The sequence below is a fragment of the Balaenoptera musculus genome, chromosome 18, assembly GCF_009873245.2.
Source record: "Balaenoptera musculus isolate JJ_BM4_2016_0621 chromosome 18, mBalMus1.pri.v3, whole genome shotgun sequence".
In the NCBI taxonomy this organism is placed as follows: domain Eukaryota; kingdom Metazoa; phylum Chordata; class Mammalia; order Artiodactyla; family Balaenopteridae; genus Balaenoptera; species Balaenoptera musculus.
In genome coordinates this window covers 52,625,728-52,649,542 of record NC_045802.1, presented here as the reverse complement: position 1 = coordinate 52,649,542, position 23,815 = coordinate 52,625,728, and the positions used below count along the sequence as shown (strand labels likewise).

Here is a 23,815-nt window from a genome sequence, read left to right as displayed (position 1 = left end):
CCCAAAGGAATGCTGAAACAACTGGCATAAACTGGGACATATTTATACTATCTATAGACTATGTGCATCAGAATATCTTAGGGTTTTTATTAAACATGCAAAATCTTGAGCCCTATCATATTTACAGAAGCTCATGTTCAGTATTTTCTCAATTTGTTTATCCTCTGAATCCTTTTTTCTCTAATAACACCTCTTAATGTCCTGTGGAACCAGTTTTTTGGGCAGCATGGAAAACTGGTCTAGAGAAAGTAGCACGGATCAAGGGAATGTTTTTCAGGGCTGCATACTATTAATTATATAATATGAATTGTAGGAAAGAGGAATATATAGCTGTCATACTTCTGTGAGAAACTAGAGAACTGTTTTCACTTGTTTGTTTATTTTCACAGGTATTGTTTTCTCAAATGTTTTCTTTTTCTATGACTTGGTTAGTTCTAATGCATTCCCCTTTAGTCCCTAATGTGTTTGGTGCTAGATCAGATCCATGAAACCAAAACTTGAATGGACTTTTGAAGGAAGGAATAAAATTGACTTTCCATGAATGATGTGTAAAATGAGGACACTTGCTTAAAATGTTTTTCTTGCTACTGTTATCTAAGATCAGCATTTATGAATTTCTTTACCATTCACTTTAACTTTCAGCAAGCCTGTCTTTTATTGTTAAATTAAATGATTGTACTTAGAACACAAATTTATTTTGTTCAGTGCTTTCACAAGAAAACCCTATTGCTCATATTTTAATATCAGTTAAGTCATTGAAACAGTAACATGGCAAGGAATAACTGTTGTTAAACTTGCACACATTTTTCTTTGTATATCAGATCACAAAAGAGGAAGAGCGAGAGAAGAAGTTTTCTAGAAGGCTAAATCACAGTCCTCCTCAGTCAAGCTCCCGATACAGAGAAAATAGGTGATTGATTCTTTGAACCATGTTCAATGTTTAGACGTTGCTTTTATTTTATATGAATATTTAGACTTGATTTTCTTTTACATAGGGGTAAGTAATGTCTACTCTTTTATTGGTCTAGGAAAGTGGTAACTCGATCCTTTTCTACCAAAAATATCTAGGTGAGATTTGTTGGTCCTGGAAGTGAGATTTAGAACAGTGCTCAGCGTATGTTAGTTATTGTTATTATTTTTATTCCTAACTGCAAATTCCAGTGAAGTCTTAATGTGAGACCTTTTTTGCCCGAAGTTTCCCTTTAGAGTGAATACATTATTTTTCCCATTAAGGCTTCAAAAGCATTTAGAGTGCAGTGTGTGTAATATATGCCTATAAGTATGAGACTGTGTACAAGACAATATATACTATAGGACATATGTACAGATCCCTTAATGTATAGATGCATTTGTGTATAAAATGAAGACGTCAAAAGAGTATTGTTTTTTTTTTTTTCCTTAGAAGGGGTTTTAGAGTACTTTAGCAGATCATGTTCAGTTTTTCAGTTTTTTGAGTTTCTTATGTTTGTATTCTGATGGTGGGATAAAGAATCATGACGGTACAAGAATAAAATAGAACTTTTGCATTTAATTGGAGTTTTTCCTGTGTCCACTTAAATATTTTCATAAAAGTGATCATATATTTCTTTAGAAGTCGTGATGAGAGGAAAAAAGATGATCGTTCTCGCAAAAGAGATTATGATCGAAACCCTCCTCGAAGAGATTCATACAGAGACCGGTACAATAGAAGACGAGGGCGAAGTCGCAGTTACAGCAGGAGTCGGAGTCGAAGTTGGAGTAAAGAGCGGCTTCGTGACAGGGATAGAGACAGAAGCAGGACTAGAAGCAGAAGCAGGACGCGGAGCAGGGGTAAGTGATCCACGTCCACGTACGTGTTGGCTGGCACTTGCATGGGGAAAACAATCCTGTATTTGAGGGCTTTAAAAATTGTTGTAATTTTGTCACTGTTATCTTTATTTTTTTCTATTTTGATGTATTTTGTGTGTCCAAGTGAATACTTTTTAAAAATTTCTTTAAAAATTTTTATTTTATACAAATTAAAGCCACAGTGAATTACCACTGTACACCCATCAGAATGATTGAAATTAAAAAGACTTGCTCTCCCCAGTGTTGGTGAGGATGGAGATAAGCTGGAACTCTTTGGAAAACACTTGAACAGTATCTTAAAAATGTTAAGCCTATACCTACCAAATGACCCAGTCAGCCATTCCACTCCTAGGTGTTTACTTAAAAGAAATGAAAGTGTATTTCCACACAAAGACACATACAGATGATCACGGCAGCTTCATTTGTTATAGCCCAAAGCTAGAAACAATCCAAACATCCATCAACAGGTGAATGGATCAACAAATTATGGTATATCCATAGAATGGATAAAAAGGAAAGAACTATTGATACATGCAGGGAAATGCATGAATCTCAAAATAATTATGCTGATTGAAAGAAGCCACACAAAAAATGTGTGTGTGTGTGAGAGAAAGAGAGAGAGAGAGAGAGAGACATAGAGACATAGAATTTTAGAAAATGCAGACTAATCTATGATGACAGAAAACAACTCAGTGGTTGCCTGGGGTAAAGTAAAGGAGGGATGGATCATAAAAGGGAACAAGGATACTTTTGGGGGGTGATGAGTATGTACAGTATATACCTTATTTTGATTGAGATGTTTGGTTTCACAGGTGTATACATAGATCAAAATTCATAAATTGTACATTTTAAGTATGTTGAGTTTATATCAGTTAGACCTCAAAACTATGAAAACAGTTAAAAATTTTCATTTTAGATGTGTGAGTTTACAAGAGCGTCTCATTTCCAGCATGCATATTTTTCTTTCATTGTGTATTATCGAAAGGAATATATTGCAGGCAGTAAAACAACTAAACACCTTAAGAGTAAAACACCTTTACTCAACTTAGATTTTTACTACCCTTGCAACCTGTATTGTATAGTTACTTTTAGTCTTTAGGAAATAATATTTATGGCTTTTGTATAAGCCCTGTATTTCTCTGTTACTCTTAGAGTTTTTTCCCCCTGTGATCTAGGTGTATTAGGCCTTTCTGCACATTGCTTCACTTAACTGATCTCCTTAATGTCTTTTCTCTTTCCTTGGTAAATTTTCTTTTCTTGACCCAATTAATTTCTTTGTGTTTATCATGTACTCCTTTTTCTTCCTCTTTACACATCCATTCTCATCTTCAACAAATAGTGTTCAGTGTATAAAGCCATGCTAGGACCTTTGAATGGATGACAACTAAATGTTCATCACAGAAAAAATAACCATACTTATATTGTAGATTTTGTTTTGTTGGCTAAAGTTATGCATACTAAGATTGCAGTGAAGAAAATTTAAAAATTCTCTGCTATAACTAAAACTCAAAGAAAAATCTCATTAGGTACAGCAAGTTTATGTGTGTGGTTTTTTAGTTTAGGTCATATTGAAAAGAAATAGCTTATCTTGGAACATTGTATATACATTGAATAGTTTTTAAAAGGAGGATTGTGTAAAATTTGAACTTTTTCTCTATGTTTAGCAAAAATATTGGGTTGGCCAAAAAGTTCGTTGGGGTTTTTCCATAACGTCTTATGGAAAAACCCAAACGAACTTTTTGGCGAACCCAATATCTGTTTCTTAGATTTGGGACATGTGTGTTTTTTGTTTTTTTTTTAAAATAGAGTGTAGTTTTATAAGTCATTTGTATTTTGTTGCAGAAAGGGATCTGGTAAAACCTAAATATGACCTGGATAGAGCAGATGCATTAGAAAACAATTATACTCCAGTCTCTTCGGTACCTAATATTTCATCTGGCCACTACCCTGTACCTACTTTGAGCAGCACTATTACAGTAATTGCTCCTACTCATCATGGTAATAATACTACCGAAAGTTGGTCTGAATTCCATGAAGACCAAGTGGACCATAACTCATATGTAAGACCACCAATGCCAAAGAAACGGTGTAGAGACTATGATGGTAAGCCTGTCAACTATTTCATGAGGTATCGAATTAATATTTCCAGCTGAGTAAATTCTGTAAATTTAGGTTATACACAGTTACTCAAAGACTTAACCTATTGGAAATAGTGGGAAATTAGTTTTAAGCACTTCATGAATTCCTCAGTATACTACTGAAGTCTTCATTAGTCACCACTGACTATTGAATATCAATTTAAAGATAGTGTTTATTTGCACCAAGTCTTACCATATTTTTGGAGTTTGCCAAACAAGAGTAATATCTACTGAGTTACCTACCAGGGAATTGGCTACTGAAACATTCTTGACAAAACTTACTTCTTTAGAAATCAGTGGTTATTAGCATGTAAGTAAAACCTAGAAATATGAATATCACCTATGTAATCATTTTATAAATGAATTGAAGACTCTTTAAGATTTTACTGTAAAAGTTTTGTAAACTGTATTAAAGCTGTATCATGTTGCTAGCTGGGTATACTCATTTTAATTTGGTGATACATTTTTTAGGGGGTATGTTAGCTATATTTTCACTTAATATGTATTTTATATTACTGGAAATGAGTAGGTAGCTCTTGTGATATGGTTACTTATACTTGCCCAGTATTAAAAATATTCCTATTTTTAAATATCTCCACTTCTGTTAACTTAGAGAAAATGTATATGTCCAGCACTTTTCATATTTCTTTCTAATTGTTCTTCCTCACAGAAAAGGGTTTCTGTATGAGAGGAGACATGTGCCCTTTTGATCATGGAAGTGACCCGGTAGTTGTAGAAGATGTCAATCTTCCTGGTATGCTGCCTTTCCCAGCACAGCCTCCTGTTGTTGAAGGACCACCTCCTCCTGGACTCCCTCCACCACCACCAATTCTTACACCCCCACCTGTGAATCTGAGACCCCCAGTGCCACCGCCAGGCCCATTACCACCCAGTCTACCACCTGTCACAGGTAAGTAAATATGTTTGCCTGTACTTATTATCTATTCATTCATAGTCTTTCATTAAAGTTAATAGTTTGATGCTTGCTTTTGTTAAAAGTATCTAAAGTAATCCTGTAGATGCCTGCTAGAAACTAAGAATAAGATGCTCCCATCTGGAATATACTCCTTATTTTTCAGGCTGTGCCAAACCTATGGTTTACTGTGGTTTAGGGTGGCCCTGAATTATGCATGTTACTGATGAATCCCAGCTATCTCTAGTCCTTTATAGCTTAAGACAAACCTGTTTGGAATGCATTAAATGAACATTTTACCCTGAAAAACTCATATAGTTGTAAGAGCTTGGTGTTTGTAGATATTATAATTTGCTAAAGGAGAATATCACGTTTGGATATACAATAACTTATTTTATTTGTTTGCTTTCAGATGATATTTCTTATTCTTTGGTTTTGACAGGACCACCACCTCCACTTCCTCCTTTGCAACCATCTGGCATGGATGCTCCCCCAAACTCTGCAACCAGCTCTGTTCCTACTGTGGTAACAACTGGCATCCATCACCAGCCTCCTCCCGCTCCACCCTCTCTTTTTACTGCAGGTGCAGTTTTGGCCCTTTCTATATTAATAATGTAACATAGTTTAGAGAAGAGTTTTAGGTGAGGAATTTAAAAATGTCTAGAGAGTGAATTGCTCTATCAAGTCTATTTTTCTTACTAAAATTATATGGAATAAAATGTAGACATGGTGAATGCACATTAAATATAAGTTCTCAGTTACACTTTTTAAAAAACTAAGTTTTTAATAACATTTAATTTTTATAAGACTATTTTAAGAAATACATATACATGTTAGTTATGAATTAGTAATATGTTATGTAGTTGACTTTTTCTATTATCAATATAAAAAAATTACCAAGCGGAGTTTTATGATTGTTTTTTAATTGCAGTTTTTGTGTTACCAGATACATATGACACAGATGGCTACAATCCTGAAGCCCCAAGCATAACAAACACTTCCAGACCAATGTATCGACACAGAGTGCATGCGCAAAGGCCTAACTTGATAGGACTGACATCAGGGGATATGGATTTGCCACCCAGAGGTACTATGATGAATCTTTTCTTCTTATCATTTTCATAATATCAAGAGTGGCAGAGCATTTAAAAAGAACAGTAGGTCCTGTGTTTATTGGGGTTGAGTAAGGGATGATGATTATGTTTGTTCCTTGGATCCTTTGGTCTCACATGAGAGAAAAGGTAATGTGTGGTACCCTATTTGTGGTGTTGGTGACATTTTATTCTGTCATCCAAGGGGAAAGGAATTTCCCCAAAGTCCTTATTTTCTAGCTTTTTGGGGGCATATGCTATCATTTGCAGTCTTAATTGGTTCATTTAAACTCAAGACTAATGCTTTAATTCCTAAAGATAAATTATTTTGTAGTTTAGATAATGAAATTAGCTGTACAAATTTAATGCTTGATACATATTTTATTTTTGTTTGCTTTTGACATGTTAGAATTTGATACTGGTTTGCTTATAATATTTTAGGCAAAAAGAATTATATTTTAGAAAGTGACTTGTTAGCTTTTAAAATTTTGTTAGAGGAGACAGACTTTTTGGTATAATTTCTAAATGGGAGAAGAAGATAGAATTTAGACTGGTCCACAAGCCAGGGCAGGGAAAGTGCTATACAGAGGTGCAAACTGATACAAAGGTTCAGAGGAGGGAGAGTTCACATTAATTTGAAAGATGGAGCAATGTTGTCAGACATTATAGAAAATATTACACAGGCCAATAAAAATATATCTTTTTTCCTAACTACTTCAACTAACTTTTAAATCCCATTTTCTTTCCAGTCTTTCCTTGCCATCTTTCATTTCTAGTAATAAAAAAGAAAAAAAAAGGTCATGCATTGTCAGTTGTGAATAAAAGTCCAACTTGTTTAAATAAGTAACAGTCTGTACCTAATGTGACTTAGTAAACTTGTGTTTACTTACACTTTGCACTTTTTTTGTTTGTTCATTAGAAACTGTCAGATTCTGAGCATCTACCTTGAGTGTTCAGAGAACTTTCTGTGGTGGTGGAGTGAGGAACATTTTAATTTATATCCTGTGAGATCACAGGACAACATTTCATGTGGATGTTCCTTTCCCCCCACACCTTTTAAAGTCTCCTTGAGGCATTCTAATGACTTTCATTAATAGCAATAGAAAAAAGGTTTCTTAACAATTTTTATGTAAGGGAAATAAGATTGCTTGTAATTGAAAAGTAGCCACTTAAGATTATGGCTGTTCATGGTATTTACTCATCCCTTGAGTGTCTCCTACCTGACTAGTTCAGAGAAAACCCCTTCCTTCTTTGGGTCACTACTTAGCACTCATTTTCTTTTCATTATACCAGTATTCCTTGCTCTTACTGGAACCTCTGACATCAAATCATCTCTTTCTTAACCTTGCTGCTTTGGAGTGGCGTAAATGTATGCCACTATAGATCAACATTTATTAGACCCATCCCAAATCTAGGACAGTTTTTTGCTGGTGATTGAGAGAAGACAGAAGGATCAAACCCTTTGCTCATAAATCTTACCATATAGAAGTTGGAATTATGGTAATTTCAGCTCCACATGCATGTAGTTACAAGTTATAGGAAATGGCTCTATTGAGATACAAATGTCTGGTATGCCTACTTAGAAATTTGAATGCCTTTTCTCATAGAATCATTATACATAATGATTATTTTAGTACTTTTTAAAGTTCTTTAGATATATCATGTACTATTTCTGTAAGCTGGTTTAGGAATATGTTTTCCATTAATAACATTGTTTTTATGTACCAGACAATTGATTTAGCAAACCATTTAAATTGAGGATTACCTATACTTCTATTGCCTTATCTTTTTTCAGTCCTCCTCCCCTCAAAATGTTCTCATCTATTGCCCATTTGGTTTGAAATTTACTGGCCTGGATTGTGACATATACATAATTAAAAGTTTATAATATTGTTCATTATATAATTATTATACATTTCTAATAGCCTATAGATGGCCTCATTTATATTTGTCACAGACTATTATGTGATAACTATATTTTTATGCTTCATACTTTCAACTTCATAGGAAATTATTGTTACTAAACAAATGAAAAGACTTTAGGCCTTTTGATGCCTTGGAATCAAAAAAGTGACCTAGAGGTCCTGATAATGGTACTTTCTAGATTTCTAAGGCAGTGGAGAACTTGATAGACACTCCCTTGACTGGATACAGATAGGTAGGAAGAAGGGCTAAGTGGTTTTTCATTTGCCATCAACAAAACCAGTGCTGAAAACGTTAAGCAGAAAAACAGTTTATTAAAAAGATATCAGGGGAAAACACAGTAAATACAACTAATAGACACATTTACTAATTGTATATCAAGAGGAACTTGCTTCTGTGTGTTTAACACTCCTTCTTTTAAATAAATAACAATGAAAGAGAATATGAGTGAGAGAATACAGATGAGTTGGAGCAAACACATCACTGCCTTTCTTGGTGAACCTTCAGATAAAGAACATATTAAAGTACAAAAGGATATTGGATAGCTCAAAGACTCTTTAAAAGGGCTAGTGAACATGTTTGGGAGGCAGGAATAAGGCCAGAAATTCTGTTGCAGAACTGGTCCTGTGAAGATACCACTCGGCAAAGAAACTACAACTTGCACTGTGAATGCCTGCAATGCTAGATACTGGATGTTTCCACCTGATGTGCTGTAGAGATGTGGGATAAGTCAGAGTTAGCCAGAAAAAGGGGGTCGATAAAGCACATATATCCTGTGCTACTTTTGTGAAACTGGAAGATCTTTTTGATTAGAAACAGAGGGAGTAAGGGATATGGGGGCGGGGAGATGAGAGGCCAATTAAAGGCGTTTGAAAAATTCTAGAAAAGAGATGATAAGTAGCTAGACTAGTGTAGTAACAGTGGGAAGTAAGAGATTTAAGTTTAGTGGAAAGAGTTGACAACACCTTTAACTTATTGAATTTGGGGACTTAGAATGGGGGTAATGGAGAAGGTGAAATGAAAGACACCAGGTTTCTGTTTTGGATAATTGGGCAGATGATAATATCATTCATTGAGAAGAAGAACAGATTTGGTAGGAGGATCTCCTGCATGGAGATTATAGTGGTAGCCATGAGAGAGATTGTGCTGAAACAGATCCTAAGTTCTTTTGGTTAGTTATATGTTTAGAAATACTCAGAATAGGAGTTATATAACCGATTTATCCATCTTTTAAGAAAGGAATTTTAAAATATATTTTTTCCGTGTGGACTAAGGTTAGCATGTTTTAAACTTTGGCGTCATTTGGGAATAACAGGTTAAATGTAGTTTTGTGTTTGTCAAACTCCATCTAAGTGTATGTAAAATGTTGAAAGTAGCACATATTTACAGCTCTTTTGCACTGCATTTCAATGTTGAATCTTTACCTTTTTAAATTTAACATGATTTTATTGTGTTAATATGCTGATGTTTAATTAAGCAACTCATTTCAGTCACAACTCCAAGTTATTGAGTCTTAAGGTTACTAGACTAGTGTTAAATTTTATATCTTGTAGATTGTGCATTTAATTTCAAAACTATAAACTCAGAGCCCCAAGATGATTTATTTATTATTAATTTGACATATGAGAATTACTGATTATTCTTCAGTTAAGTGTGAAAGGAATTCAAAATAAGTTAAAATCCCTTAGATGACTATATTTAGATGTACATATATTTCTGTTTCTTCTAAAATGTATATTTGGACAAAAATTCAGAACTTTGTTTTTAATGCAGATTTAAGGAGGTGGCTATGATTAACAGAAAATATTAATCTATGCTTTCTTTTCTTTTGTTTCAAACAGAAAAGCCTCCTAATAAAAGCAGTATGAGGATAGTAGTGGATTCAGAGTCAAGGAAAAGAACCATTGGTTCTGGGGAGCCTGGAGTTCCTACAAAGAAGACTTGGTTTGATAAGTAAGCTGGCAGGGGAAATTGAGGAATTTTATTATGCAGTGATCTTTAGGATCATTGCAATATTATTGTGACAGTATAGTGGTCTCTTTCAAAATAAAATTTATTCTGTAGGCAGTCCCCAACTAAAGTGTATAGTATTTGTTTTCTAAAAATGTGTTAGTTAGTTGTCTGGTACTTGGAAGGTACTTTCTTATAGAAATGGTGTGGTGGTTGAGCACATAAGTTTTCCTATTTGTACCTCCCCCTACCTTCACAAAAAAAACAACAACCCACCCCTTAACTTAGCGATGTTGTTGAATACTAGCTGTGTAAAGGATAGTCATGAGCCTACTCTCAGGGAAGGAAGGAAGGGTTAGGTATGAAAGGAGGCTTTACATGTGGGCAATTCCTGTTAGGAGTTAGAAAGCAGCCTTTGTGGGGGTAGGGGAGGCTGTGCGTTTGATGATTCATTTACAAATTTGCATGTTTGAGGAAAGACTGGGATCACACTTTTAGAGCTTTAACATATGTTTAATAATGGATAATTTCTAGTTCTGTCTCTGCCTTTAATTCTGTGATTTAGGGCAAGCAATGTAACCTCCCTGGGCCACAGTTTTGCCCCCCTTTCTTCAAGTGTCAAACGTATGGTCGACAGTTCTGACTTTTTTTTTTTAATTGGAAGGAGGTCGAGACAGTCATTTCTTGCTTTTAATCAATGTTTTGAAGTAGGAAATATTTCAATAAGTTAGCCTTTGCAGAAATGGCAAAGGTTATATAGGCAAATTGACTGAAAGAGGGTGCTAAGACCTTTCCTGCTAAGAATTTTAAGTAGGAGTGGAATAGAAGTGGAAAGGAACAAATGATATGGAAGAACCCTTCTCACTTGGCTTCCATGAAAGATAATGAACACTACTCATTTGGAAACTTCATTTTTTGAGGAAAAAAAATAAATTCCCTTTATCAACTAGCAATTTCAATTTTGAAAAAAAAATTGAACTTAAGTTGCAAAACTTTATTCTTTTGTTCTTGATAGGGATCAGGATTTATAAATGAATGTATTAATTAACTTGATTTTTGTTACAGACCAAATTTTAATAGAACAAACAGCCCAGGCTTCCAGAAAAAGGTTCAGTTTGGAAATGAAAATACCAAACTTGAACTTAGAAAAGTTCCTCCAGAATTAAATAATATCAGCAAACTTAATGAGCATTTTAGTCGATTTGGAACCTTGGTTAACTTACAGGTAAGAGCTTTAAAGTGATTCTGTTGTCTCTGCTTAATTATTTACAGAGGGAACCTTAATATAGTAAGAAAAATAGTTTTATAAGAAAATATTATGGAAACTTTGGTAATATTCTAAGTTTAGAAAATTGGATATGAAGTGAAACTTTTTATTTTAGGAAAATGTGTGATTTTGAATAACATATTTACTTTCAAAAGGCAGGAGACTTGATTGATCTTATTATACACTTTTTACCTAATAGAGATTATCATAAAATTACAGCAAAGTTAAATAACCACAGTGGTAAAATCTAATCTTACAGTAGTTTTCATTTCCTTAGTTTCACGTTAGCAGAATGCTTCAGTCAGATTTATTTTTGCTGCCCCTATGGTGGGACACATTTAATAGATACTTTGGGGGCCCAAATACTAGGTAATCCATAATCAGTTTAAACATTTACTTTTTTCTCTTCCACTTTTGAACATCTTTTAAGATAAATATCAGTGTAATTTGTATTTGATTTCACCTAAAATTAGACCTTGGCTTAGGTGTATGTTACTTGTGAGGTTATTTAGTATTGAGTTGACATTATGTAATATGTTGAAAGTGTTCAAATAATGTTGGGCTTCTTTTCCAGTTTGTGCAGCATTCTTTTGAACTAAATTATTTCCCATAATCTGATAAAAATAAGAATAAATGTTAGAGAGTACAGCTTAAGTTGATATTTTGGAAAAATTTGTTTTCTTTCCATTTAAAAAATAATACTATAAAAGTAATAGATGAGGGACTTCCCTGGGGGCGCAGTGGTTAAGAATCCACCTGCCAATGCAGGGGACACGGGTTTGATCCCTGGTCCAGGAAGATCCCACATGCCGCGGAGCAACAAAGGCCGTGCGCCACAGCTACTGAGCCTGCGCTCTAGAGCCCGTGTGCTGCAACTACTGAGCCTGCGTGCCTAGAGCCTGTGCTCCACAACAAGAGAAGCCACCGCAGTGAGAAGCCTGCGCACCGCAACGAAGAGTAGCCCCTGTTCGCTGCAGCTAGAGAAAGCCCTCAGGCAGCAACGAAGACCCAACGCAGCCAAATCAATCAGTCAGTCAATCCCTAAAATGAAAAGAAAGTTCAACAAAAAAGGGTGGGGCAGTAGAGATTTATATAGAATTTAAAGAAAATGTGTTCAGTTCTCTGTCTCTTCCATTCTTCTCCTCATATATACCCGTAATATTATTACGTTATTGGTAACAATTTACCATGTGTTATTTGGATTTTTTGTTTTGTATTTCTGTGAGTATGTATCTACCTATAAATCAGTATGCAAACTTAAAAATATGTACGTATTTAAAAGTATGTAGGTCCCTAGTATACATATTACCCTGTAGTTATTTCCTGTATCTTGAATATCTCTAAATACCTTTTTATGGCAATTTGATTTATCTACCACGTTTAGATCTAGACTTTAAAAAGTTCTTTTCCTTACACAGTTAACTACATTAGTAATATTAAATTTAAAGAAGTTTAAAGCTGAGGGTTAAAACATGGTATCTCACTATTGTTTCAACTTGTATTTCCTCAGTTACTGGTAAGATTGGTATCTTATCTCTGTATAGGTCCTATTGCTCTATCTGTATACTACCTGCATTATTATTTATAAAATACATATATTTGAAAGTTAGTTTAAAGAAACCCTTTAGCTTTATCCTAAGAGAACTCCCCCCCACCCCGCACCCTGCTCTGTTTTACATGAATTACTATTTAATTCTTAACAACTACTGAGTGGGTATTGTTATCTGGAGCGAGGTCGCTTGATTCAGGGTCTGTGTGCTTAATTCCTATTTTGTATTGCTTTGCATCACCAGTAGTTTATATAACACACTTTGGAAAGTACTGGTGTTACTGAAAGAACAGGAAATTGAACACTAAAAAGCCCTGGATCTACTACTTATTTGTTGTATGGATCTACAGAATCACTTACTCTTTGAATCTTAGTTTCCTTATGTGTAAAATGTGATTGTTGCTATTGTTTTGTAGATCTTACTCCCCCCCGCCCGCCTTAAATTTTCTTATGCTCTTGGAAATATTTTTGTGAGAGTTACCAATTTGGAAAATTTTACAGATGGATTTTTCTGTAATTTTCAATTAGAGATCACTCCTTTCAAAGTAGTTTACTGCCTTTTTCTGACTCTGGGGATCTAAGTCATGTCACTCAGTGACATAAGGATTATTTCTCATAGCCTTAATATTGGGGGTAGAAAGTGAAACATTGTAATGTTTGTATATAACATTTGTGCAGTGAGCATTCTCTACTAAGTGTTATATAGAGGAGGCTCTGATTCCACTCTGAACGGTCCTCAGTTACCATTTCTTCTGGAGTGAAAGTAGGCTACGGTAATAATCTAGATATAAGGAAGTGTAAAGATAGACTCTTACTTGGAGGACCAATATTTCATTTCTTGGGGAATTTTACTGTATGAAGCAATAGATTCATTTGCAAATTCAATGTGCTTAATATTTTAAATCTTAGGTTGCCTATAATGGTGATCCTGAAGGTGCCCTTATCCAATTTGCAACATATGAAGAAGCAAAGAAAGCAATATCAAGTACAGAAGCAGTGCTAAATAATCGCTTTATTAAGGTTTATTGGCACAGAGAAGGAAGCACCCAGCAGTTACAAACTACTTCTCCAAAAGTAAGAGAGAAATTTGTGTGAAATTAAATGCTTTTCTTGGAACGCTCTTGGCACAGTGTTTTTTAAAAGCAGAGGTGTTGCAGTCAGGTCGACTTGAATTCAGATCCTGCCTCTACCATTGTTAACTGTATGCAGACTTAAGGAAGTTACTTAACTTCTCTAACCTGTTCTCTCATTTTATTATGACATTAATCCCTAGTTTAGATAATTATAAGATGATATGTGTAAAGCATATAGAACAGTTCCTGGTACATGGGAGATACTCCAGTACATGGTAGCTGTGTGTATTCTAGAAACTCAGACTGTGGGTTCATATTGGAAATCCTTCCTTCCTCTCTTTTTCTTTCAATCAGTGAGTCAATGAATATGTAAAGTTTAATTGTTTTCAGAGGTGTACTACAGCAGTTTGTTTTTCTGTTTAACTTTCTTCTGTTAATTAAAAAAAGAGACAGAAGATAGTGAAGGTTAGATTTTGATTTTCTCCTCTACTTTATAAATATCTTATGCATCTATATACATGCATGAAGGAATTTGGGAGGTGGTTAGGTTTTGATTATAAGCTGCACTTCTAAAACTTTCTCTGCATGGGCAACTTAGTAACAAAATAACAAAGGTTACGTTCCATGCTCATGAACTAATCAACTTGTTTAACATGTTTTTCTTGTTCTGAGGTAATGCAGCCTTTAGTCCAGCAGCCCATTTTGCCTGTTGTGAAGCAGTCAGTCAAAGAGCGGTTGGGTCCGGTACCTTCAAGTACTATTGAACCAGCAGAAGCCCAGAGTGCCAGTTCAGAACTTCCTCAGGTAAATGAAAAGTCTTACTGTGCCTGTCATGTAATAGGTTCTCAGTCAATTAGTTTCCCTTGGTGATTTGAATTATAATTAATTGTGTGTGTGTGTATATATATATATATATATATATATATATATATATATATATATACAGTGTATTATATATATGTTTTATACAGAAATATGATGGTCTATTCATATTTGAACACCACTTGTAAAATTTTTTTTTTTTACCATTACCATAACGTTTTCACAGTCTACTTTTCCTATAGTATTTGAATCTTAAATTCTTTTCTGTAGCTAATACTTATTTATGAGAATAAATACTTTTTCACTTTGTAGAGGAGACATTTTCCAGCAAAACTGTCTAAAATGTAAAGTTTTAGTACATTAAATCTTACTTTTCCCATCATCTTTTACTTAACTAGAATGCTGTTCCAGAGATAATTATGCAGTAGACTGAACTGAAAGCTTTTGGGAAGGGAAGGCTTAAACCTTGAAGTTACTTATGCAGCTCTCTCAGAACTTTGCATCACTTATTCCTGACTCTCAAATTCTCTTCTCCATATGCCATTCCCTTCCCTCCCTTCCACACTTGAGTGGCACTTTCTTGTTTCTGCACCCTCAGTCTCTTAGGTTTCAATATTTGCTGTGTGAAATAGGATGTAGTATCCTACTTAGCCAATGGATGCCACCTTGTTAAAATAGTCTTTGTAGATAATTCCTGAAGAGTAAGATATTGAGATTTTACAAAAACATGCAGAATGTAAATTAGTAAATTATTAGGTACTAAAAAAAACCCCTCCAATCCTGCTATCCCAAATCATCACCAAATACAGTGTATTTGGCTATAAAACAAACATACTTTAGGAAAGAATGGCGTTTGTTTTAAGCTCACAAAGCAGGCACGTATTTTAACTACTCAAATCTAATATTTAGAATGTACAAACTTTCTACTTGTCAACATAGGATTCTAAGAATGTATGGTTCTGTATCACTGGAGGGGACTTTAGCAACCACCTGGTTCAAACCTCTTATTTTACATCATAATTTTCCATGATTGAGTAATACTGTATACTGTGTATTTTTCCAAACATTCTCTTTCTGTTTCTGTCTTTGCAGAAGGCCCAAGGTTTTGTTATTAACATCAGTATACTTACAGAGTCAATATATGTTAGTAGAATCAGAATGTTCAAAATCCCTACAGACTTATATATGTTTGGGGAAACACTGAATATGTCCATTTTAATTTTTTTAGAATGTAACTAAGTTATCTGTGAAGGACAGGTTGGGTTTTGTATCAAAGCCATCTGTTTCAGCAACTGAAAAGGTAAGAAGAATAGCATGATGTGTGTGTCTTGGCTTCATAAATGTTTTCAGGTGGCACCTTAATTTTTTAATTTTTTTCATAGTTCCAAACTCTTGCTTCTTAATTGTATCTTTTATTCCTACCTTTTTGCTCTCCATTTGCTGAAAAAGAAAAATATTTGCCTACCTCTTTTTACTTTTTGCATCAGCATTTTAATACTTGCTGCTCACTGTATTTCCTTATGCTCCATTCTTTTTGTTTTTAGTTTTTATTTACTATTTTTTCTTTAGAGATATCATACATTTTAATTTGAAAACTCTGACAACCTTATAGAGAGGGCCATGAATTAGGAATTTTACCTGAGTTTGAGCTCTGGCTCTTCACTTACTAACTGCATGACTTTGGGCAGTGCTCTTAACCTTTCTAAACCCTTTTCCTCATCAATAAAATGGTGATGGTAATATTTGTCTTATGGGGTTTTAATGATGATTAAATAAAATCAGTTATTTAAAGAGTATTTTGTAAATTAGAAAGAATGATGTAAATAAGTTTTTTATTTATTACAAACAGCTATTGTGTATAGCCTGACAATATAGTTAGTCATTTCTTTTTTTAAATGAGGGGAGCAAATGCTGATTAAATTGAGAACATTTTTGGACCTGTCTTATATAGTTCTGTGTAGATGTGTTATTTTTTTCTGTTTAGGTATGAGTGAATGGCCCTGATCTTTAGTCTTTTTTGAGGTATGTCGAATCACAGAATATTAGAATTAGATAATCTGTCTCATTTCTTTATCCTCACCTTAAGGAAGGTAACCCCCAAATAGTTTTATGGTTGACCTATACACTATGAGTTACTGAGCTAGGACTGGAATCTGGGTCTTTGATTTCTTTCTAGTCCATGGCTCCTTCCATTATGAAGATTACGTGGGAAATTGACATTATAGATAATTAGAGCATCCCATGAAATAGCTGACCTGCTCTCTTCACTGGTTCTTCAGTATATTATTTTCCTTATTTACTGTGTTAAACTTTGGCAATTCTAGAAATTTGAGTATGAATCTCATTTTGTATATCACATTTTCTTCTTGGGCACCTCAGCATTACTTTAGGCATAAAATGCCTAAAATGATTCATTATTTCCCCTATAAGTTAATTTCTCCTCCTAGCCACCCACCTCTGGAAGTGATGCCACCATTTTCCTTGTTGTGCAGTCTGGAAGCCTTAGAGTCATTCACTTGTGTTTGTAGTCCAGTTGTCTCCTGCAGTTCCCTGCCCTCTGGGCTGGCATCCCCCTCCTCTAGTTTACACTGCCACCATTCTACTCTCAGACTTATTTTAATGTTAACTTCGTACAGAAACTTTCATTTCCTCAGCGAAATTTGCTTGATTCATAACTCATCATACCTCAATTATTGTGGTTCTGTTACCTCTGCTTTAGTTGTTCCTTTCTACCCTAATGAGCCCTTTTCTGTTCGTTGTCTCTTGCTATTTCCTGCCTCTTTTTTCTTTTTTTTGATGGTGGTTTTTCTGGAGTGATTTCCTTCTGCCTAACAGATATCTAGTCATTCTTTTAAAGATTGAAAATCTCTCTAACCTCTACTGTGAAACCTCCAGATTTTTCCATATATGCCCCCCCCCAAATTTGTGTGGCTTAGTCTATGCCACTAAATTTAGCAGCATCTAAACATTTACTTTGATTATTTTTATCCTCCTTGATAATAAGTAACTAAGGAATAAAATAACAATATAAGGGCTGTTACACTTAGTATAGTGCTGAGCAATTCTGGTGAGGTCTACAACCCTGATTATGTTTAGGATCTGTTTATGTCAAGATTTGGATTCTGAAATTGAAGTGTACTAATTATAGCTTTTACAAAACTTTTCTAGCGTGTTTTGCTACTTGTTCTCATTATTGTTTTTTAACGTGTTTTGTATAGCTTTAGATGAAAGGTGTCCAAATTTGGAATTGATAGTATAAATTTGCTAATATAGTTAGCATTAAGTATATTTGTGAAAAATCACTAATGGTAGTGGGCTATTTATTAAAAAAAAATTACTCAGTAAATATTGTAAAGAATCTTCTAAGGAAAGCAATTATTTACAAGTATGTAACTTCCTGTCACCTTCAGTGAACCTGTTTACAGAATAGCATTTGGTTTTTGCTTATTCTTGGTTATTTCTGTTCCCCTAGTCCATAGGGGTTTTTACTGCATAATCCTTAGAGCTCAGTGATTCAGAGAAGTCTTAGGAAGAGTAGGAGAATGTTCCCCATCATCAAATGTTATTTAAATTTTTTTTTAAATCGAAGGCTGGGGAAAACTCAAACCTTGCATCTGAACAATATCTTTTGTCATTGTTAAAGCAAACAAGTACACAAATATAAAATTTTATCCCCTTCCTGTAAATAGCACCCACTAAACCCTCTAGTGATTCTTTGTTATTCTAAGATTGCATGTGAGAGGGCTAAGAAAGAGGAAACTTAAAACCTAATTTTTACTGCTAAATATTAAGATACTGTAATAGCTGTTAAATAAGTATTGTTTGAGTAGAGTGATCAGTAAAATGATGTTTGAGTGCCTCAGCTTACTCTAGAGAGATTTATGAAGAATAAAGGTGGCATCTGCATATACCATCCTGGTTAGTTTTTTTTTTTTATTTTTTTTTTATTTATTTTCGGCTGCGTTGGGTCTTTGTTGCTGCATGCGGGCTTTCTCTAGTCGTGGCGAGCAGGGGCTACTTTTCATTGCGGTGCACGGGCTTCTCATTGCGGTGGCTTCTCTTGTTGTGGAGCACGGGCTTTAGGCGCACAGGCTTCAGTAGTTGTGGCATGCAAGCTCAATAGTTGTGACTTGCAGGCTCTAGAGCACAGGCTCAGTAGTTGCGGCGCACGGGCTTAGTTGCTCTGCAGCATGTGGGATCTTCCCAGACCAGGGATCGAACCCGTGTCCCCTGCATTGGCAGGCAGATTCTTAACCACTGCGCCACCAGGGAAGTCCATCCTGGTTAGTTTTTTTAAAAAAGTTTAGACTGTCCAAATTATCCCCGTAAAGCTCTTCTAAATTCTAAGAAGGTAAACTGACTAATCAGTTGAATATTTAATGTTCTTATATCAGTTTCAGGTATATCAGACTTATGGTACAGGATGTTATTGTTCCTTAGCAGGGTTTTTTTTTTTTGGTAATCTAAAAATATATCCTGGTCCCCTTGCATGATGATAAGCTGACATCTGTACCATGGAACTTTTAAAAGGGAAATTGTGTGGCATATTTGAAGGAACATTGCATGTCATATAGAGAATTTGGCTGTTGGGATTTAGCAGCTGACATTCTGGATGATCCTGGATAAGTCTTACTCTCTCTGTTTCCTTAACGATAAAATACAGTCATTTAAGTAACCCTTTGATTTTTAAAATTTGTGTTTGTTGTGTAATTTCGCTACTTTATTATAAAGATTAAGGAAAGGTATGATCATTTCTTTTCATAACTGTTATTGACTAATTTTAATTTTAAAAAATGGATTGGCCTCTGTCAGGATTATTCTGTGGATTACTCAATCAGGATTATTACCAGGATTATTTTTCTTCCAGAGAGATACGATTTATATAAAATTATTTGCTATGCTGAATTTTCTGGGAACCAAGCTGTTGTAGCAAAAATTGATTACTGACTTAAACATTTTTTTCTTTGATGTTAAAATATTTCTCTGCAAGATCTTCAATCCCTTTGTCTCGTTTAAGCTACTTGGTATTCTTGTAAGAAATAAAATCGTTAATTCCTGAAAATATTTGATAAACTTAATTTTAAAGTAAATTCCTGTTGTCCTCACTAGAATTCCCAGTTAAGTTTTGCTACAGAAAACACATCTGTATGCTGCTTTAAGGGAATATCATTAAGTGAACATTGAGATTTATTGAAAGGCTGATTATTTACTTAATATGAAAGTTGACTATATGGTAATTATATATTAATAAGTTTCCTACACATAACTCCTCAGAATACTGTCTTTTTATTGCAGTTAAGCAAAGCACTTCTGCTTTAGACACCTGTGAGAACTAGCTTATTGGGAGTGTTGCTTTGAGGCATACTAACTATGTTTCTTTTGTATTTGATTTTAACTTGGGCACTTGTTATTAAAAAATGATACTTGGATGACTTAATTTGTAATAACCTTCTTTTGCAGTAGGTAATTTTTACAAGATACTTTTTTTATTCCGTTTTTATCCATGAGAAAAATCTATTTTTCTTTTTTTTACAAGTACTAGTAATATTCATGGCTTGTAATATTTTATATAGGAAGTAAGATAAGACGGTGTTAATGGATTATAACCTATTTTATTGGAGAATTGGCTTTTATCTTGGGAAGTAAGAGGTATTAGTGATGTATATTTTAACAACAAAGCATGTGATACTTTTCAGCTCATCTTATGAATTGAAGAGAGCTTTGATACCAGACCTGACAAGTGTACTACAAGAAATGAAAATTACAAGCCAATATCTCATGAACATAAACGCAAAAATCATAAGTAAAATGTTAGCAAATGTACAGTGATATGAGAAAGATAATACATCCTGACCAGGTAGAGTTTATTCCAGAAATGCAAGGTTGATTTAACATTTGAAAATCATTTATTTCACCATATTAACAAAATAAAGGGTTCGGAGGAGGGATGGGGTAGATGTTGGAGGGAGGGAGAAGGACCCCATGTGATTATCTCAGTAGAAAAAAAAATGTGGTAAAATTCTTTATTTAGTCACATTAAACATTCTGCAAACTAGGAATATAAAGAAACTTCCTTAATTTTGACAAAGTATATTTGCAAAATAACAAACCCCTACAGCTAACATATTCAATGGTGAAATATTGAATACTTTCCCCCTGAGATCAGGAACAGCAAAAGATGTCCACTATTGTCACTTTTTCCAGTAGTATAGGGCCTAACCACTACAATAAGGAAATAAAATAAAATAAATGGCATAAACGTTGGAAAGGGAGAAACAGAACTATGTTTACTCACAGATGATATGACTGTATATGTAGAAAATCCAAAAGAATTCACAGACGATTGGAATTAATAAGTGAATACAATAAGGTTACTGGAAATAAGGTCAATATGTAAAAATACAGCACATGCAGAAACCCTTTTGGAAAATAGAGGTGTGGTTGTTTAGAAAGACGACTATGTTTTTATTATATTCTTAGAATTGTAGCATCATCTTTTCTGTTGGGTTCGTTACTTCCCTCCACTGGTTTCATTTTTAACAGATTTTCTTCTCTTTTGTGACAACTCTATCCTCATCTTTTGAAAAATACAGATATTTCTTGTTATTCAAACTCTTACTATCTAAACTCTGGAACCTAATAGATTCAGATAGTGAGCAATATTTGTAATCATATAGTTCACTGTTTCTAAGACATTTTATTTTCACACCTCTGAAATTGGGCTACATCTTATAGTTGTTGGTATTTATGATTATAATTGGCACCCTTTTCCTTTAGTAGGGTTATATTAAATGACAGTGTGTCTCTAGGCAGTGATATCTTTTTTTTTTTTTTAAACATCTTTATTGAAGTATAATTGCCTTACAATGGTGTGTTAGCTTCTGCTTTATAACAAAGTGAATCAGTTATACATATACAATATGTTCCCATATCTCTTCCCTCTTGCATCTCCCTCCCTCCCACCCTCCCCATCCCACCCCTCTAGGTGGTCACAAAGCACCAAGCTGATCTCCCTGTGCTATGCGGCTGCTTCCCACTAGCTATCTATTTTACATTTGGTAGTGTATATATGTCCATGACACTCTCTCACCCTGTCACATCTCACCCCACCCCTTCCCCATATCCTCAAGTCCATTCTCTAGTAGGTCTGTGTCTTTATTCCCGTCTTGCCACTAGATTCTTCATGGCCTTTTTTTTTTTTTTCCTTATATTCCGTATATATGTGTTAGCATACTGTATTTGTTTTTCTCTTTCTGACTTACTTCACTCTGTATGACAGACTCTAACTCCATCCACCTCATTACAAATACCTCCATTTCATTTCTTCTTATGGCTGAGTAATATTCCATTGTATATATGTGCCACATCTTCTTTATCCATTCATCTGTCGATGGACATTTAGGTTGCTTCCATGTCCTGGCTATTGTAAATAGAGCTGCAATGAACATTTTGGTACATGACTCTTTTTGAACTATGGTTTTCTCAGGGTATATGCCCAGTAGTGGGATTGCTGGGTCGTATGGTAGTTCTATTTGTAGTTTTTTAAGGAACCTCCATACTGTTCTCCATAGTGGCTGTATCAATTTACATTCCCACCAAGAGTGCAAGAGTGTTCCCTTTCCTCCACACCCTCTCCAGCATTTATTGTTTCTAGATTTTTTGATGATGGCCATTCTGACCGGTGTGAGATGATATCTCATTGTAGTTTTGATTTGCATTTCTCTAATGATTAATGATGTTGAGCATTCTTTCATGTGTCTGTTGGCAATCTGTATATCTTCTTTGGAGAAATGTCTATTTAGGTCTTCTGCCCATTTTTGGATTGGGTTGTTCGTTTTTTTTGTTATTGAGCTGCATGAGCTGCTTGTAAATCTTGGAGATTAATCCTTTGTCAGTTGCTTCATTTGCAAATATTTTCTCCCATTCTGATGGTTGTCTTTTGGTCTTGTTTATGGTTTCCTTTGCTGTGCAAAAGCTTTTAAGTTTCATTAGGTCCCATTTGTTTATTTGTGTTCTTATTTCCATTTCTCTGGGAGCTGGGTCAAAAAGAATCTTGCTGTGATGTATGTCATAGAGTGTTCTGCCTATGTTTCCTCTAAGAGTTTGATAGTGTCTGGCCTTACACTTAGGTCTTTAATCCATTTTGTGTTTATTTTTGTGCATGGTGTCAGGGAGTGTTCTAATTTCATACTTTTACATGTATCTGTCCAATTTTCCCAGCACCACTTATTGAAGAGGCTGTCTTTTCTCCACTGTATATGCTTGCCTCCTTTATCAAAGATAAGGTGACCATATGTGCGTGGGTTTATCTCTGGGCTTTCTATCCTGTTCCATTGATCTATATTTCTGTTTTTGTGCCAGTACCAAACTGTCTTGATTACTGTAGCTTTGTAGTATAGTCTGAAGTCAGGGAGCCTGATTCCCCCAGCTCCATTTTTCTTTCTCAAGATTGCTTTGGCTATTCGGGGTCTTTTGTGTTTCCATACAAATTGTGCAATTTTTTGTTCTAGTTCTGTGAAAAATTAGGCAGTGATATCTTAAGCTCAATGAAATATGTTAGCTGATGTTCTGTTTTTACAGAAGGAAGTTCCTGGAAAAAACAAGGAAGTGAGATGCTTGTAGCAATAAAGGAGTCTTCTTACTGTTATCAGATACTTTTATTCACCTTGCAACAGCAATCCTTAGTGTGATATCTGGTATTAATAACAGTACTTGGAAAGGGAGTGTTCCCTACTCACTGAAATTGGAGAAATGCTGAATTAAACAAATTATATGGGTTTCTTTACTTCTGGCTTTCTCACAGCTCTTATGATAATGTACATTTTGAAACTAGAAAGTAGGGTTATGATATTGTTTCCAACTTTATTTGAGTATAGAAATCCTTTTTGGGTCACAGCTGTTCAACTTGTTATGGAACCATCATGGCGAAAACAGTTTATGAACACTCAGTCTCTTTCTTCAGCAGATTATCTTGTGTTTCTCCCTTTATAAAGTTATTATCTCACCCTGTATAATCATACAGTTTGACATTGTATGGTGTGTTAAGGTAGCATGGAATAACTTTTTCTCTAGAATTACAGAGAATGTGACAAGTTAGACTATGAACTAAATCTGTGTCTACTTTATATTTTACTGAATGCGACCATTTCATACTTGTTAGTGATACCTTGAGTATTTTCATTATTGAAGAAAATTATCAAAGTTTGATATACATCAACTATTGTAAAGAACCTTTATTTTTAAACATCAGTTGTGCTGTATG

The 23,815-nt window shown here is 34.6% G+C and overlaps 1 protein-coding gene across 10 annotated transcripts in view; it reads left to right on the top strand.

The window, feature by feature from the left end:
- RBM26 (RNA binding motif protein 26) overlaps positions 1–23,815 on the top strand; it is an 86,282-nt gene that overhangs the window by 30,526 nt on the left and 31,941 nt on the right. For 3 of the 10 annotated variants that reach the window (XM_036831141.1, XM_036831140.1, XM_036831135.1), the window contains exons 4-14: positions 822–910; positions 1,592–1,809; positions 3,670–3,930; positions 4,636–4,875; positions 5,291–5,461; positions 5,825–5,965; positions 9,734–9,845; positions 10,908–11,067; positions 13,568–13,732; positions 14,404–14,535; positions 15,782–15,853. In XM_036831141.1, coding sequence (XP_036687036.1) covers positions 822–910; positions 1,592–1,809; positions 3,670–3,930; positions 4,636–4,875; positions 5,291–5,461; positions 5,825–5,965; positions 9,734–9,845; positions 10,908–11,067; positions 13,568–13,732; positions 14,404–14,535; positions 15,782–15,853 — 1,761 coding nt within the window. The remainder of the gene's footprint in view (positions 1–821; positions 911–1,591; positions 1,810–3,669; positions 3,931–4,635; positions 4,876–5,290; positions 5,462–5,824; positions 5,966–9,733; positions 9,846–10,907; positions 11,068–13,567; positions 13,733–14,403; positions 14,536–15,781; positions 15,854–23,815) is intronic. The other 7 variants (XM_036831136.1, XM_036831145.1, XM_036831139.1 and 4 more) reach the window with 7 other exon arrangements.